Source organism: Coccinella septempunctata, chromosome 2 (genome assembly GCF_907165205.1).
Source record: "Coccinella septempunctata chromosome 2, icCocSept1.1, whole genome shotgun sequence".
NCBI classification, from domain to species: Eukaryota; Metazoa; Arthropoda; class Insecta; order Coleoptera; family Coccinellidae; genus Coccinella; species Coccinella septempunctata.
In genome coordinates this window covers 81,810-96,068 of record NC_058190.1, presented here as the reverse complement: position 1 = coordinate 96,068, position 14,259 = coordinate 81,810, and the positions used below count along the sequence as shown (strand labels likewise).

The 14,259-nt window shown below is 39.5% G+C and overlaps 1 protein-coding gene and 2 long non-coding RNA genes across 6 annotated transcripts; 1 reads left to right on the top strand and 2 right to left on the bottom strand.

Moving 5' to 3' along the window:
• Positions 1-5,413: 5,413 nt before the first annotated feature.
• Positions 5,414-6,088, bottom strand: LOC123308688 (extensin-like). The gene has a single exon (XM_044891457.1). It carries the CDS (start codon positions 6,086-6,088, stop codon positions 5,414-5,416), a length of 675 nt encoding a protein of 224 aa, XP_044747392.1.
• Positions 6,089-11,358: 5,270 nt separating this feature from the next.
• Positions 11,359-12,112, bottom strand: LOC123307724. Its single transcript, XR_006537001.1, has 3 exons — positions 11,976-12,112; positions 11,647-11,916; positions 11,359-11,570 (listed from the first exon to the last, which is right to left on the bottom strand). It is a non-coding gene; the product is annotated as an uncharacterized LOC123307724 (long non-coding RNA).
• Positions 11,834-12,866, top strand: LOC123307722. 4 transcript variants are annotated; one of them, XR_006536999.1, is made up of 3 exons: positions 11,834-11,949; positions 12,400-12,586; positions 12,718-12,866. It is a non-coding gene; the product is annotated as an uncharacterized LOC123307722 (long non-coding RNA). The 4 variants fall into 4 exon arrangements; XR_006536998.1 differs by lacking the exon at positions 11,834-11,949 and adding an exon at positions 12,093-12,199; XR_006537000.1 differs by lacking the exon at positions 11,834-11,949 and adding an exon at positions 12,165-12,181.
• The last annotated feature ends 1,393 nt before the right edge of the window (positions 12,867-14,259 follow it).

The window sequence follows — 14,259 nt, the reverse complement described above, 5'->3', positions numbered from 1 at the left end:
GCAATGGATACAGAGTACACCTAGTAAGTAATTTTTCACACAAAAAAACTGACTTAACCAGCACAAGGTTAACGAAACTTAAAAAATCCGTTTAATTACGTCTTTCCTACAGACTTCTCAACCAATCAGCTGATCGTGACAGCTCGTTGGACTACCTTATCCTATCTCGGCTTGCCAGCGGACGTTCAACATGTTCCCGACCGCTACCGCTACAGATGGGTAGCAGAAGCGCTTTGCGCTCCGTCCGCTGAATGCGACCAATGTTTCGAAATTTGCAAAGTAAAGAACCTTCAACACGTCGATTGTTACCTGACGCTTCAAGACATTTACTGCGTATAGCACAGAGCGCAGTCTCTTACTCAAATTCTCCACCTGAATATCCCATTTTAGGGTGGCATCAAGATGGATACCCAAGAATATAAGGCTTGTTGTATTGATCTATTAGAAAGATAGTTTAGTTTTAATTATAGTTTTTTCCAAAACTCTAACGGGAAAGGGGGGCAGAAGGGGCCCGGGTGGGTTAATATATGGGGAATAGTGATGTATAGTGATCTGAATTTAATAGAAAACGGGTTAGATGCATTCAGGTTTATTGGAGTAGAGGTGTAATGCCTTAATTAACAGGGGTGGGCATACTTCTAAGGGATGGGGTTGTTCGATTTCGATGAAATTTGGTAGGTATGATCTTTGAGGGTCACAGAATCGATTGCGACCATAAAATATACAGAATGGATCTTGAAAGTGGCGGTATAGCACTTTTTGGGTCTTAAATTTTTTATGCCATAAATCGATCAGGATCGTCGAGATGTCTCCTAGAAAGAGTAACATAATATAATTATTCTGTATCTTGAAAATTGTAGAAGTTATGACGATTTTTTGTTTTTACAAGGTTTTGCTAATATCTCGCTCATTATGCATCCTATCGCTATGAAACTTGGTGAGGACGTTTCTCTCGTCAAGGCGGTTCTTTTGGACCCTTAGGTACAGCTGAATTCCCAACGGTTTCGGAGTTATAATCGTTTTTGTGATTTAAAGGTTTCCCCATTTTCTCCCTTATTCTTCGACCGATATCGATGAAATTTGGTGGGTGGATTTTACGTCAAAAGACGCATCTTTGAGACCCTTAGGTACAGCTGGATATTCAGCGGATCCGGAGTTTCGACCTTTTGCTTTGACAATGATCACCCTATATCTCGCTCGTTTTCCAACTGATCGCGATGAAACTTGGCAAGAAGAATGTTGTATTTATAACGAGTCTTTTGAATCCTTAGGTACAGCGAGATATCCAATAGTTTCGGAGTTATTGATGATTTTGAGTTTTTAAGGGACACCCTATATCTCGGTTCCTATCGAGCCGATTTTTATCAAACTTGGTGGGTAGAATCTTCTTTCAGAATGGAGTATTTGGACATCTCATTTATGGAGATAGCTTAAGCATTTCCTGAGTTATTGACCTTTTGGTCTTGGGAAAAAGACCCTCTATCTCGCTTATTACCAGGCCGATCGCGACCAAATTTGGTAGGTATATTTAATTCACAATTGCGAATTTGTCGAACCTATCAATACGGTCATATTATGATTTGATTACGAGATATAGGAGTTCAAATTGGTTCAGTAATATCAACACTCTAACGGGGTAGGGGGGCAGAAGGGGCCCTGGGTGGGGTAATATATGAAGAATAGTGATATGAATTATTGTAGAATTGCTAAAAAATTGGTTGGATTAATTCAGGTTTATTGTAGTAGGGGTGTAATGCTTTAATAACCAGGGGTGTGCATACTTGGAAGGGATGGGGTGATCGGATTTCGATGAAATTTGGTACGTATGATCTTTAGGGGTCATAGAATCGATTGCGACCATAAAATATACAGGGTGGATCTTGAAAGTGGCGGTGGAGGACTTTTTTGGTCTCAAATTTTTTATGCCATAAATCGATCAGAATCGTCGAGATGTCTCCTAGAAAGCCTAACATAAATATTCTGTATCTTGAAAATTGTAGAAGTTATGGAGATTTTTTGTTTTTTCAATGTTTTGCCAATTTCTCGCTTATTATGTGTCCTATCGTTATGAAACTCGGTGAGGATCTTCCTCCCGTCAAGACGGTTCTTTTGAACCCTAAGGTACAGCTGGATTCCCAACGGTTTCGGAGTTATAGACGTTTTTGTGTTTTCAAGGTTTTCCCATTTTCTCCCTTATTCTTCGACCGATCGCGATGAAATTTGCTGTGTCGATTCTACGTCGAAAGACGTATCTTTGAGACCCTTAGGTACAGCTAGATATCCAGCGGTTTCGGAGTTATCGACCTTTTGCTCTGATAATGATCACCCTGTATCTCGCTTATTTTCTAACCTATGGTAATGAAACTTGGTACGAAGAATGTGCTTCTGATAACAAGTCTTTTGAACCCTTAGGTACAATGAGATATGCAGTAGTTTCGGAGTTATTGATGATCTTCAGGTTTTAAGGGACACCCTATATCTCGGTTTGTACCGAGCTGATTCTCATCAAACTGGGTATGTAGATTCTTCTTTGAAAAAGGAGTATTTTGAAACCTTATTTATGGGGATATCTTCAGCGGTTCCGGAGTTATTGACCTTTTGGACTCGGTAAAAAAGACCCTGTATCTCGCTTATTATCCAACCGATTGCGATGAAAGTCAGCATGGTGATTCTACAGAGTTGTGCGATGATATTGTATGAATTTCAGCACCCCAAAATGAGTACATTAGGGGTGCAAAATGGAGAGTGTGATAATTGGATCATTCGATTGTGATAAGATTTGGCAAGCTGAAAGAGCATAATTTTAGGGATGCTACGGTACAAATTTTAACACTCTACGATGAATAGTTGAGGAGGTATTAGGGTGTAAACTGTGTTAATTTGACCAACCAATTTTGATTATATTTAGTAGACCTAAAGTGCTTAATATTTGTGACCCTCCTGTATGAGTTTTAGCACTCTAGGAGGAGTATTTTAGGAGATATAAGGGTGCCAAGGTGACAACTTTGACCATTCGATTCTGATAAGATTTTGCAGGAAGAAAGAGCATAATGTTTCGAACATTTTTTATTAAGGTGTAGGAAATGTAATAATTTCCTCGAAAATAAATTCACATGCCGAATTCCTACAACAAATTCGACGAGAAAATCAAAACGGAGAAACATAGGAAACCACTCCTCCTTCGTCGTACAATTTCAATGGTGCAGAGAAAATGTTCCGAAAATGGTATAAAAAGAACCCATATGGAAAGCAAAATTCAGTCACATTCACACTCAGCGATCGAGACAGACGACCACCAGCTAAGAAAATTACGCATATCGCTTCCGCATTCCAAGCCTGCACACAAAAGGTTTTTCTCAAAACCACTCCAGCTACTCGAAGACCTGCGGTCCCAACACATCTGGCAACAATTATCAGGGCGACACTTGACCTGCACCCCGAGCCTGCATTCCGGACGTCAACAGTGACTGCACATTAGGGCGAAACAAATTCGTTTTTGTTAAAACGACATCGCATATATTTTGCTCTTCAGGGCAACCCTCATAAAAGTTGGGTTGAATAAAAACTGTGATATTCTGTGGGAATATTTTATTTCACTTCCCTTTTCCCTGAAAATACTAACGATAGTTCCAGCTCAACAGACTATTCAACCCACAAAGGGTTCGACACTCTAACATCAATAGTTTCGGAGTTATTAAGGTTCAAAGTTGGCGATTTTGACAATTCGATTTTAATAATATTTTGTGGGATGATAGGACACATTATTTAGATGTTGTTTAAGTGAGTTTCAGCACTCTAATGCTAATAGTTTAGGAGATATTGAGGTGCAAACTTTGTTTAATTGACCACGCGATTTTGATTATATTGTGTGGGGTGATTCGTCTTATTTTGGTGATTTTCCTGTGTTAGTTTGATCACTCCAGGATAAGTGCTTTAGGAGAATAGGGTGTTAAGTTAGAGAATTTGATCATTCGATTTCGATCATATTTCACAGGCTGAAAGAACACAATTTTTAGATGCTATTGTGTGAGTTTCCACACTCTAGAATGAATAGTTTAGGAGATATTCGATAGCAAAAATTGCGAATCGATTTAGGTTATATTGTGTGGGATGATTGGTCACAATTTGGTGAGTTTACGGTACAAGTTTTAGCACTTTTGGATGAGTAGTTTTGGAGATATTGAGGTGTAAAGGTTGTTAATTTCTCAAATCGATGTTGATAATAATGTGCAGGATGAAAGTTCATAATGTAACGTTTTCTTCACTTGATTAAAACGTCCAACTTATTAAAATTATTTATTTACACTTAATACACATATAACTCACAAACTAACTATTACACTACTATTTATTTCCACTCTTGTTTATTTCCACTAGTCGCTTGCACTGTAACTGTACTTGTACTTCACTTGCCTACCTGCTCCTCCGCTGGGCTTATATAGGCGCCGGAAACATTCAGGTACCTTCGCGAACCTTTCGCGATTCTTCTAGAAGGAAGCGACCGCCCTGGTTCTCGAAAGGTCCGACCGCAAGGGCCGGACTGGTTACAATAATTTTTGTGATCCTCTGGTATGATTATTTGCACTGTAGGATGACTTTTTTAGTAGATATAACGATGCAAACTTGGACAATTTGACCATTCGATTTTAATAATAATTTGCAGGATGATAGAACAAAATTTTTGTGATCTTCAAGTATGATTTTCAACACTCTAGGATGAGTTTTTTAGGAGTTATTAAGGTGCAAAATTGAACCATTGACCAATCGATTTTGATTATATTTTGCGGGAATAATCTACATCATTTGCTGATGCTACTGTAGCAATTGGAGCACTCTAGAAGTAGTAGTTTACTAGAGAATTGACCCCTAAATATGTCATTTCTAGGCCTCTAAGTTTGCCATTTTACGGCGTGGTAGTTCCACTCGCTTCTAGTGATTGTTCGACAAGTAGATGCAACCGGCCGCTAGGTTAGGTGAGGTTAGAATCGCGCCGTTAAGCCGGAAGAAAGAAAAGGTCCCCCTCTCCGATTTTGAAAATATTTGGCACAGTGATTGGGGTCGATGAGTAGATGACACGGTTAAAATTTCAGCTCAGGCAAATCATAATTGTAGGAGAAAAATGACCCTAAAATATGACATTTTTAGGCCTTTCAGTTTAGCTATTTTTGCGGGCTAGTCGTTCTACTCGCTTCTAGTGATCCTCTGGCATGTAGATGCAACCGGCCGCGAGGTTAGGTGAGGTTAGAATCGCGCCGTTAAGCCGGAAGAAAGAAAAGGTCCCCCTCTCCGATTTTGAAAATATTTGGCATAGTGATTGGGGTCGATGAGTAGATGACACGGTTAAAATTTCAGCTCAGGCAAATCATATTTGTGGAAGTTACGGTTGGTTAAACATCTTCAGGTCACGGATATTTTAGGTCCCAGAGGAAAACGCATAGGAAGAAAAGGGCGGGTGGAAAGCGTGGTTGGGAAGCTCGGGTAGAAAGAGTGGGTTGGAAACAAAAAAAAAAAAAAAAAAACGTGGGTTGGGTGGCGTGTGTTGGGTTGCGTGGGTTGGGATGCGTGGGTGAGGTTGCATGGGTGAGGTTGCGTGGGTGGGAGGCGTGGGTTGGGATGCGTGGGTGGGCGGCGTGGGTGGATGGCGTGTGTTGGGTTGCGTGGGTTGGGATGCGTGGGTGAGGTTGTGTGGCTGAGGTTGCGTGGGTGGAATGCGTGGGTGAGAGGAGTGGGTGGGATGCGCGGGTTGGGTTGCGTGGGTGAGAGGAGTGGGTGAGAGGAGTGGGTGAGAGGAGTGGGTGGGTTGCGTGGGTTGGGATGCGTGGGTGAGGTTGCGTGGGTGAGGTTGCGTGGGTGAGGTTGCGTGGGTGAGGTTGCGTGGGTTGTGGTCGTGGGTTGGGATGCGTGGGTTGGGATGCGTGGGTTGGGATGCGTGGGTGGTAGACGTGGGTTGGGTTGCGTGGGTCAGGTTGTGTGGGTGAGGTTGCGTGGGTTGTGTTGCGTGGGTTGTGTTACGTGGGTAGGAGTGCGTGGGTTTTATTGTTGAGGAGGGGGTTTTGGTGGGTGAGAGCCCCACACGAATCCGCAGCATTGCTCTGCCCGCTGCGGAGAAGCCGATTATCGGTTTCCCCCTACCTCGTGGGCACAAAAAAAAAAAAAAAAAAAAAAAAAAAAAACCTCGGTTAGGTTAGGTCGAGGTTAGGTTAGGTCGAGGTTAGGTTAGGTCGAGGTTAGGTTAGGTCGAGGTTAGGTTAGGTCGAGGTTAGGTTAGGTTAGGTCGAGGTTAGGTTAGGTTAGGTTAGGTTAGGTTAGGTTAGGTTAGGTTAGGTTAGGTTAGGTTAGGTTAGGTTAGGTTAGGTTAGGTTAGGTTAGGTTAGGTTATAAGCACCCTACCAGATCGATTTTGATGAAACTCGGTAGAGGTGTTAAACAAGGTTAGATCTATCGATAGGACCCTTAGGTACAGTCAGGAGAAGCTTAGCTTGGAAGATACAGGGTGTCCCAAGTAAGGTCGGAATCTTCGATTTTTGAGTATTGTTCCGGTTAGAGGTTGGAGACAAGGTTAATGTGATTTTGTGGAAAAGTGGGAGGAGTCAAGGTTAAGGGGGCGTGGCCTATCTAGAGTGGGCGTGGCTAAATCGATTTTGATGAAACTCGGTATATGGGTACTTTAGAAGGTCTACATTCGATTGACACCAAAATTATGTCGATACGACCAACGGTTTAGGAGTTATAGGTACTTTTGTTGTGGATGGAGATTAGACATCAGGGTTTTGGTAGGGGCGGGGGATGGGGACGCGGAGTGATTTTATGCGACGAAAAAGTGGGCGTGGCCAACGGGGGTGGGCGTGGTCGGGGGTGTGTCCACTATTTTTCAACCGATTTCGATGAAATTTGGTATGTGGATACTAGGTGGCGTTACGAATTCGGACGATGCCTAGGTACACCGATCGCTCTAATGGTTTCGGAGTTATGGGTCGTTTTCTACATTTGTGGATCTGTGACGTCAGGGTTATGGTAGGGGCGGGGGATGGGGACGCGGAGTGGGGATGTGGGCGGAGAAAGTGGGTGTGGCCAACCGAAGTGGGCGTGGTCGGGGGCGTGGTCTACCTACATCGTCGGATTTCGATGAAATTTGGTGTGTGGATTCTACTCGACGAGACGATCATTCTGAACCCTTAGGTACAGCTGGATTCCTAGTGGTTTCGGAGTTATGGACCCTCGAAGTTGCGACATGTCTAGGGTCGTAACTCGGTTATTTATGGGCCGATCTCGATGAAAGTCGGTAGGAATGTTCCTCTCGGTGAGACGAATATTTTGCACCTTAGGTACAGTGAGTTTCCCAGCGGTTTCGGAGTTATGGACGTTTTAGTGAAAACAAGGTTTTCGCTGGTATCTCCTTGGATATTGATCCGATCTGGATGAAACTCGGTAGGGATGTTCCCCTTTTAAAAAGGATCATTTTGAACCCTTAGGTACAGCTGGATTCCTAGTGGTTTCGGAGTTATGGTCGATTTTGTGAAAACAAGGTTCACGCTGTATCTCGCTCTCTATGAGGCCGATTTCGATGAAACTCGGTAGGAACGTTCCTCTCGAAAAGACGAATCTTTGGAACCCTTAGGTACAGTGCGGTCTCAAAGCGTTTCGGAGTTATGGACTCTCAAAGTTGCGATATTTGTAGGGTCGTAACACGGTTATTTGTCGGCCGATCGTGATGAAAGTTGGTAGGTATGTTCTCCTATGAAAGACGATTCTTTTGGACCCTTAGGTACAGCTGGATTCCTAGTGGTTTCGGAGTTATAGACCCTCGAAGTTGCGACATGTTTAGGGTCGTAACTCGGTTATTATGCTTCGGATTTCGATGAAATTTGGTAGTAATGTTCCATCGTGAAAAACGATTATTTTGAACCCTTAGGTACAGCTGGATTCCTAGTGATTTCGGAGTTATGGACGTTTCAGTTCCAACAAGGTTAATGCTAATATCTTCGTTATTATGTTTCTGATTGCGATGAAACTAGGTGAGGATGTTCCTTTCGTCAAGACGGTTCTTCTGAACCCTTAGGTACAGCTGGATTCTTAGTGGTTTCGGAGTTATGGATGTTTTAGTTCTAACAAGGTTAATGCTAATATCTTCGTTATTAAGTTTCCGATTTCGATGAAATTTGGTGTGTGTATTCTATTCGATGAGACGATCATTTTGAACCCTTAGGTATAGCTGGATCTCTAGTAGTTTCGGAGTTATGGATGTTTCGGTTCCAACAAGGTTAATGCTAATATCTCCGTTATTACGCATCCGATTTTGATGAAACTGGGTAGTACAGTTCTATCGTGAAAAACGATCATTTTGAACCCTTAGGTACAGCTGGATTTCTAGTGGTTTCGGAGTTATGGACGATTTTGTGAAAACAAGGTTCACGCTGTATCTCACTTTCTATGAGGCTGATTTCGATGAAACTTGGTAGGAATGTTCCTCTCGAAAAGACGAATCTTTTGAACCCTTAGGTATAGTGCGGTCTCAAAGGGTTTCGGAGTTATGGATGTTTATATTTGTTTATCACTTTTCTATCGGTTTAGTTGTGTCCAACAATCTAACGGGATCCGGGGGGCAGAAGGGGCCCTGGGTGGGGTAATATATGAAAAATATTGATCTATTTAAGAATATAATTCAGTTTTTATGATAGTTTTGTCCAACAATCTAACGGGATCTGGGGGGCAGAAGGGGTCCTGGGTGGGGTAATATATGGAAAATATTGATCTATTTAAGAATATAATGCTGTATCTCGGTTATTTATTGGCCGAATGTGATGAAAATTGGTAGGAATGTTCCTTTCGGAAAGACGAATCTTTTGAACCTTTAGGTACAGCTGGATTCCTAGTGGTTTTGGAGTTATAGAGGTTTTAGTGAATACAAGTGTCGTGCTGTATCTCCCTTTTTATAAGTCTGATTTCGATGAAACTTAGCAGGAATGTTCCTCTCGAAAAGACGTGTCTTTGGAACCCTTAGGTACAGTACGGTCTCAAAGGGTTTCGGAGTTATGGACGTTTTAGTGCTAACAAGGTTAATGCTAATATCTTTGTTATTATGCTTTGGATTTCGATGAAACTTGGTGAGGATGTTCCTGTCGTCAAGACGTTTTTTCTGAACCCTTAGGTACAGCTGGATTCCTAGTGGTTTCGGAGTTATGGACGTTTTTGTGAAAATAAGGTTCATGCTGTATCTCTTTTTCTATGAAGCCGATTTCGATGACACTTGGTAGGAATGTTCTTCTTGAAAATAGGAATCTTTTGAACCCTTAGGTACAGTGCGGTTTCAAAGCGTTTGGGAGTTATAGATGTTTTAGTGCTAACAAGGTTAATGCTAATATCTCCGTAATTATCACTTCGATTTTGATGAAACTTGGTGGTGAGGTTCTATTGTGAAAGACGATTATTTTGAAACCTTAGGTACACCTGGACTCCAAGCGGTTTCGGAGTTATGGACCTTTTGGTTGTGACAAGGTTATTGCCGTATCTCTCTTTCTATGGAGCCGATTTCGATGAAACTTGGTATAAATGTTCCTCTCGAAAAGACGAATCTTTTGAACCCTTAGGTACAGTGCGGTCTCAAAGGGTTTCGGAGTTATGGATGTTTATATTTGTTTATCACTTTTCTATCGGTTTAGTTGTGTCCAACAATCTAACGGGATCCGGGGGGCAGAAGGGGCCCTGGGTGGGGTAATATATGGATAATATTGATCCATTTAAGAAGATAGTTCAGTTTCTATGATAGTTTTGTCCAACAATCTAACGGGATCCGGGGGGCAGAAGGGGCCCTGGGTGGGGTAATATATGGAAAATATTGATCTATGTATGAATATATGGTTATATCTCGGTTAGTTATTGGCCGATTGTGATGAAAATGGGTACGAATGTTCCTCTCTAAAAGACGAATCTTTTGAATCCTTAGGTACAGCTGGATTCCTAGTGGTTTCGGAGTTATAGAGGTTTTTGTGAAAACAAGGATCATGCTGTATCTCTCTTTTTGTAAGGCCGATTTCGATGAAACTTGATAGGAATGTTCCTCTCGAAAAGACGAATCTTTTGAACCTTTAGGTACAGTGCGGTTTCAAAGCGTTTGGGAGTTATGGATGTTTTAGTGCTAACAAGGTTAATGCTAATATCTCCGTAATTATCACTTCGATTTCGATGAAACTTGGTGGAAGTGTTCTATTGTGAAAGACAATTATTTTGAAACCTTAGGTACACCTGGACTCCAAGCGGTTTCGGAGTTATGGACCTTTTGGTTGTGACAAGGTTATTGCCGTATCTCTCGTTCTATGGAGCCGATTTCGATGAAACTTGGTATAAATGTTTTTGTCGAAAAGACGAATCTTTTGAACCCATAGGTACAGTGCGGTCGCAAAGCGTTTCGAAGTTATGGAAGTTTTAGTTTCAACAAGGTTAATGCTTATATCTCCGTAATTATCATTCCGATTTTGATGAAACTTGGTGGTGATGTTCCATTGTGAAAAACGATCATTTTGAGACCCTAGGTACACTTGGACTCCAAGCGGTTTCGGAGTTATGGACCTTTTGGTTTTGACAGGGTTAATGCTGTATTTCTCTTTCTATAAACCCGATTTCGATGAAACTTGGTAGAAATGTTCTTTTCGAAAAGACGATTCTTTTGAACCTTCAGGTACAGCTGGTTTATCAGTATATTCAGAGTTATGGATCTTTTGGTTGTAATAAGGTTAAGGCTTATATTTCACTTATTATGGTTTCGATTTCGATGAAACTTGTTGGATATGTTCTTCTGTGAAAAATGATTCTATAGAATCCTTAGGTACAGTGAAATTCGTAGTAGTCTTTGATTTATAGACTCTTGTGGGTTAACAAATTGAACGTTGTATCTTGCTCAATATTGAATGTATTTTTATGAAAATTGGGGGAAAGGTTTCTATACCAAAAATGAATATTTGGAAATGTTATAAACGTTAGGCTCAAGGATAAATGAAGAGATAATTGATATTTACCTATTAAGTTATGTCCAACACTCTAACGGGGAAGGGGGGCAGAAGGGGCCCTGGGTGGGTTAATATATTGGAAATATTGATCTATTTAAAAGGTATTTCAGTTGCGATTGTAGATTTGTGTAACAATCTAACGGGAAAGGGGGACAAAAGGGGCTCTGGGTGGGTTAATATATTGATGTTTTCAAGTATATACTTCCGTTATGATATTTATGTTCATTAATCTTTTAAATTGTTATTTCAGATAAAATATACTGAAGAAGAGTATGTAAACAACAGTAAGGAACATTGTTTCGAGGATACATAATGGGAATACTAGACAGGAAGAGGACGTATAAATATGATACGATTAGATTGTTATGTGTTATTTATTGGTTATGAATATCTTAAGATTGCTGTATATTGTGTCACTTGTATGACTTACCAGAAGTATAATTGTTTTTCAGTGTAAATAAATAATATGTATGTCATTATCCATAAGTACAAATATGTAGGCTTTCAGTTCAAGAAATTTCTAATAGAAGGTTAGATGTGTTCTACATTATTGATCTCAACAGTGGTCTGAAAGAAAGAAAGGCAACGATTCAGTGTAACATAATTGATATTGGATATAATGCATTGGTAATTGATATAGGACCTTTTTACAGTGATCTGTTATATCCCCTTGCTCAGGTATCGTTATGTTGTACTGTCAGTGTAGAATTGTTGATATCAGCTTTACGAAGATAGATCGGAAAGTGTATAATACAAATTGGAGAAGTATTTATAATGTATATCCTCATTACTATCGATTTATTATGTTTATCCCAAAGGGCTTTTGTAAAATGAAGGAAGTCTCATTATTGTATAATAGTTGGTAAAACATTTACGTAGTGGTATTAATTGTTCAGAATGTGCCTGGGAGTACCTGAAATGAGTGGGAGATCAAGAGATTTGATAGGTATAAATGTGTTGTCGAAGACTTACTTGGGATTTATTAATTAGTTAATCAATGATATTACAATTATATTTTAATAATTTCGAGAATTGAGAATATTTCGGTTATGACAATGGCAGTGACATAACTGACGTACTGTCTTGTTGTGGCAATCAGAATTATCGGCTTGAATTGAATGTATTATTTTTTGAAATTTTGATGATTTGGAATGTTTTAATGGATTCTAGGGAACGACGTATAGCTATTTAAATACGTAATTGATGGCAAATTATATATCAGTATAATGATTGGGCGATATTTATAAAGTTGTTATGAACGTTATTTCGTGATAACTGTTACAAACTGTTATAGTTATTCTGTTATCGCAGAATGATTCACATAAATAACCAGATAACCTCATCGTTGTTATGATAGAAGATATGAATAATGACTAAGTATTTGAAAAAATTGTAGGCATATGCAAGCCAGGTTCTCTGATGTAAGCTGAAATTCTGTTCTTATCGAGTAAATGGAAGGAATATTGATACTCTTATCATTACATTCAGTATGAAGTAGTATGGGCTACATATCATGCGTTGGTATATGGTGAAATGATAGACAATGAAGGAATGGAAAGATTTTATACTATATGAACTAACAGGTATTTATTGGTATACATACAACATTTTGATATGGATCAATGCCGTTGCCGACATTTTTACAATATATTATTAAGTATTTAGTACAGAGATGTGTAAAATACATTGAAATTTTCATTGTTATTTATTGCAGGTATATTTACTCGAGGGGAGCATTTATTATCAATGGAATGGAAAAGGAAGTAAATAGAATGGATCAATATGTTATATATTACTAATATTGTAATTAATGGAATACAAAATTGTTAATATATTCTTGAAATAAACACATTTTAGACATCATTATGTTATGTATAGAGGAGGAGGACATTTATTTCAAAGACATGCTTTTCAATAATAATATTTTGAGTTATTGTTTATACAAATCAAGTTTCACATAATGTGATATAGTTTGAGAGAGAAATGGATAAGTACGGAGAACAGTTGACTATCTTTAGTTGTTACATGTTAATTGAAACAATAGTTTGGTGATACATACAGAACAGAGGAAGAATTATGGTTATAAGTGTATTTCGATGAAAATGGATGGACAAGTTTGTATATCAAAAAGGAACATATAATATGTACTGATTAACAATATATTAAGTTATGTCCAACACTCTAACGGGGAAGGAGGGCAGAAGGGGCCTTGGGTGGGTTAATATATTGAAAATATTGATCTATCAGAAAGATAGTTTAGTTTCAATTATAGTTTTGTCCAACACTCTAACGGGGTAGGAGGGCAGAAGGGGCTCTGGGTGGGGTAATATATTGAAAATATTGATCTATCAGAAAGGTAGTTTAGTTTTAATTATAGTTTTGTTCAACACTCTAACGGGGTAGGAGGGCAGAAGGGGCCCTGGGTGGGTTAATATATTGAAAAGATTGATCTATCGGAAAGGTAGTTTAGTTTTAATTATAGTTTTGTCCAACACTCTAACGGGGTATGAGGGCAGAAGGGGCCCTGGGTGGGTTAATATATTGAAAATATTGATCTATCGGAAAGGTAGTTTAGTTGTAATTATAGTTTTGTCCAACACTCTAACGGGGTAGGAGGGCAGAAGGGGCCCTGGGTGGGTTAATATATTGAAAACTAGCTGACTTGGCAAATCTAGTTTTGCCATTTAAATAATTTCTAGGGTACATAATAATAATAATAACTAACTCATCGTGATTGCTCGATTGGTCGTAAGAAAAAGGAATGCCATTTTGTCTGTTCTGTACAATTTCATTTGGGAATATGTTGTTATATAAACCTTGCCCTAACAATAATAAACACAAAAAAAAAGAATGGTCCAATTTGGTGCGATCGTTTGAACAATAAAGCATTTTGAAGTAAACCATACATCTTCTTTTATTAATAGAGATATGGATCTAACGGAAAGGTAGTTTAGTTGTAATTATAGTTTTGTCCAACACTCTAACGGGGTAGGAGGGCAGAAGGGGCCCTGGGTGGGTTAATATATTGACAAGATTGATCTATCGGAAAGGTAGTTTAGTTTTAATTATAGTTTTGTCCAACACTCTAACGGGCTAGGAGGGCAGAAGGGGCCCTGGGTGGGTTAATATATTGAAAATATTGATCTATCAGAAAGGTAGTTTAGTTTTAATTATAGTTTTGTCCAACACTCTAACGGGCTAGGAGGGCAGAAGGGGCCCTGGGTGGGTTAATATATTGAAAATATTGATCTACTTA

Bases quoted from the DNA above. Each gene is read 5' to 3' on its own strand.
- LOC123308688 (XM_044891457.1), bottom strand. From the start codon at position 6,088: ATGCTGCGGATTCGTGTGGGGCTCTCACCCACCAAAACCCCCTCCTCA.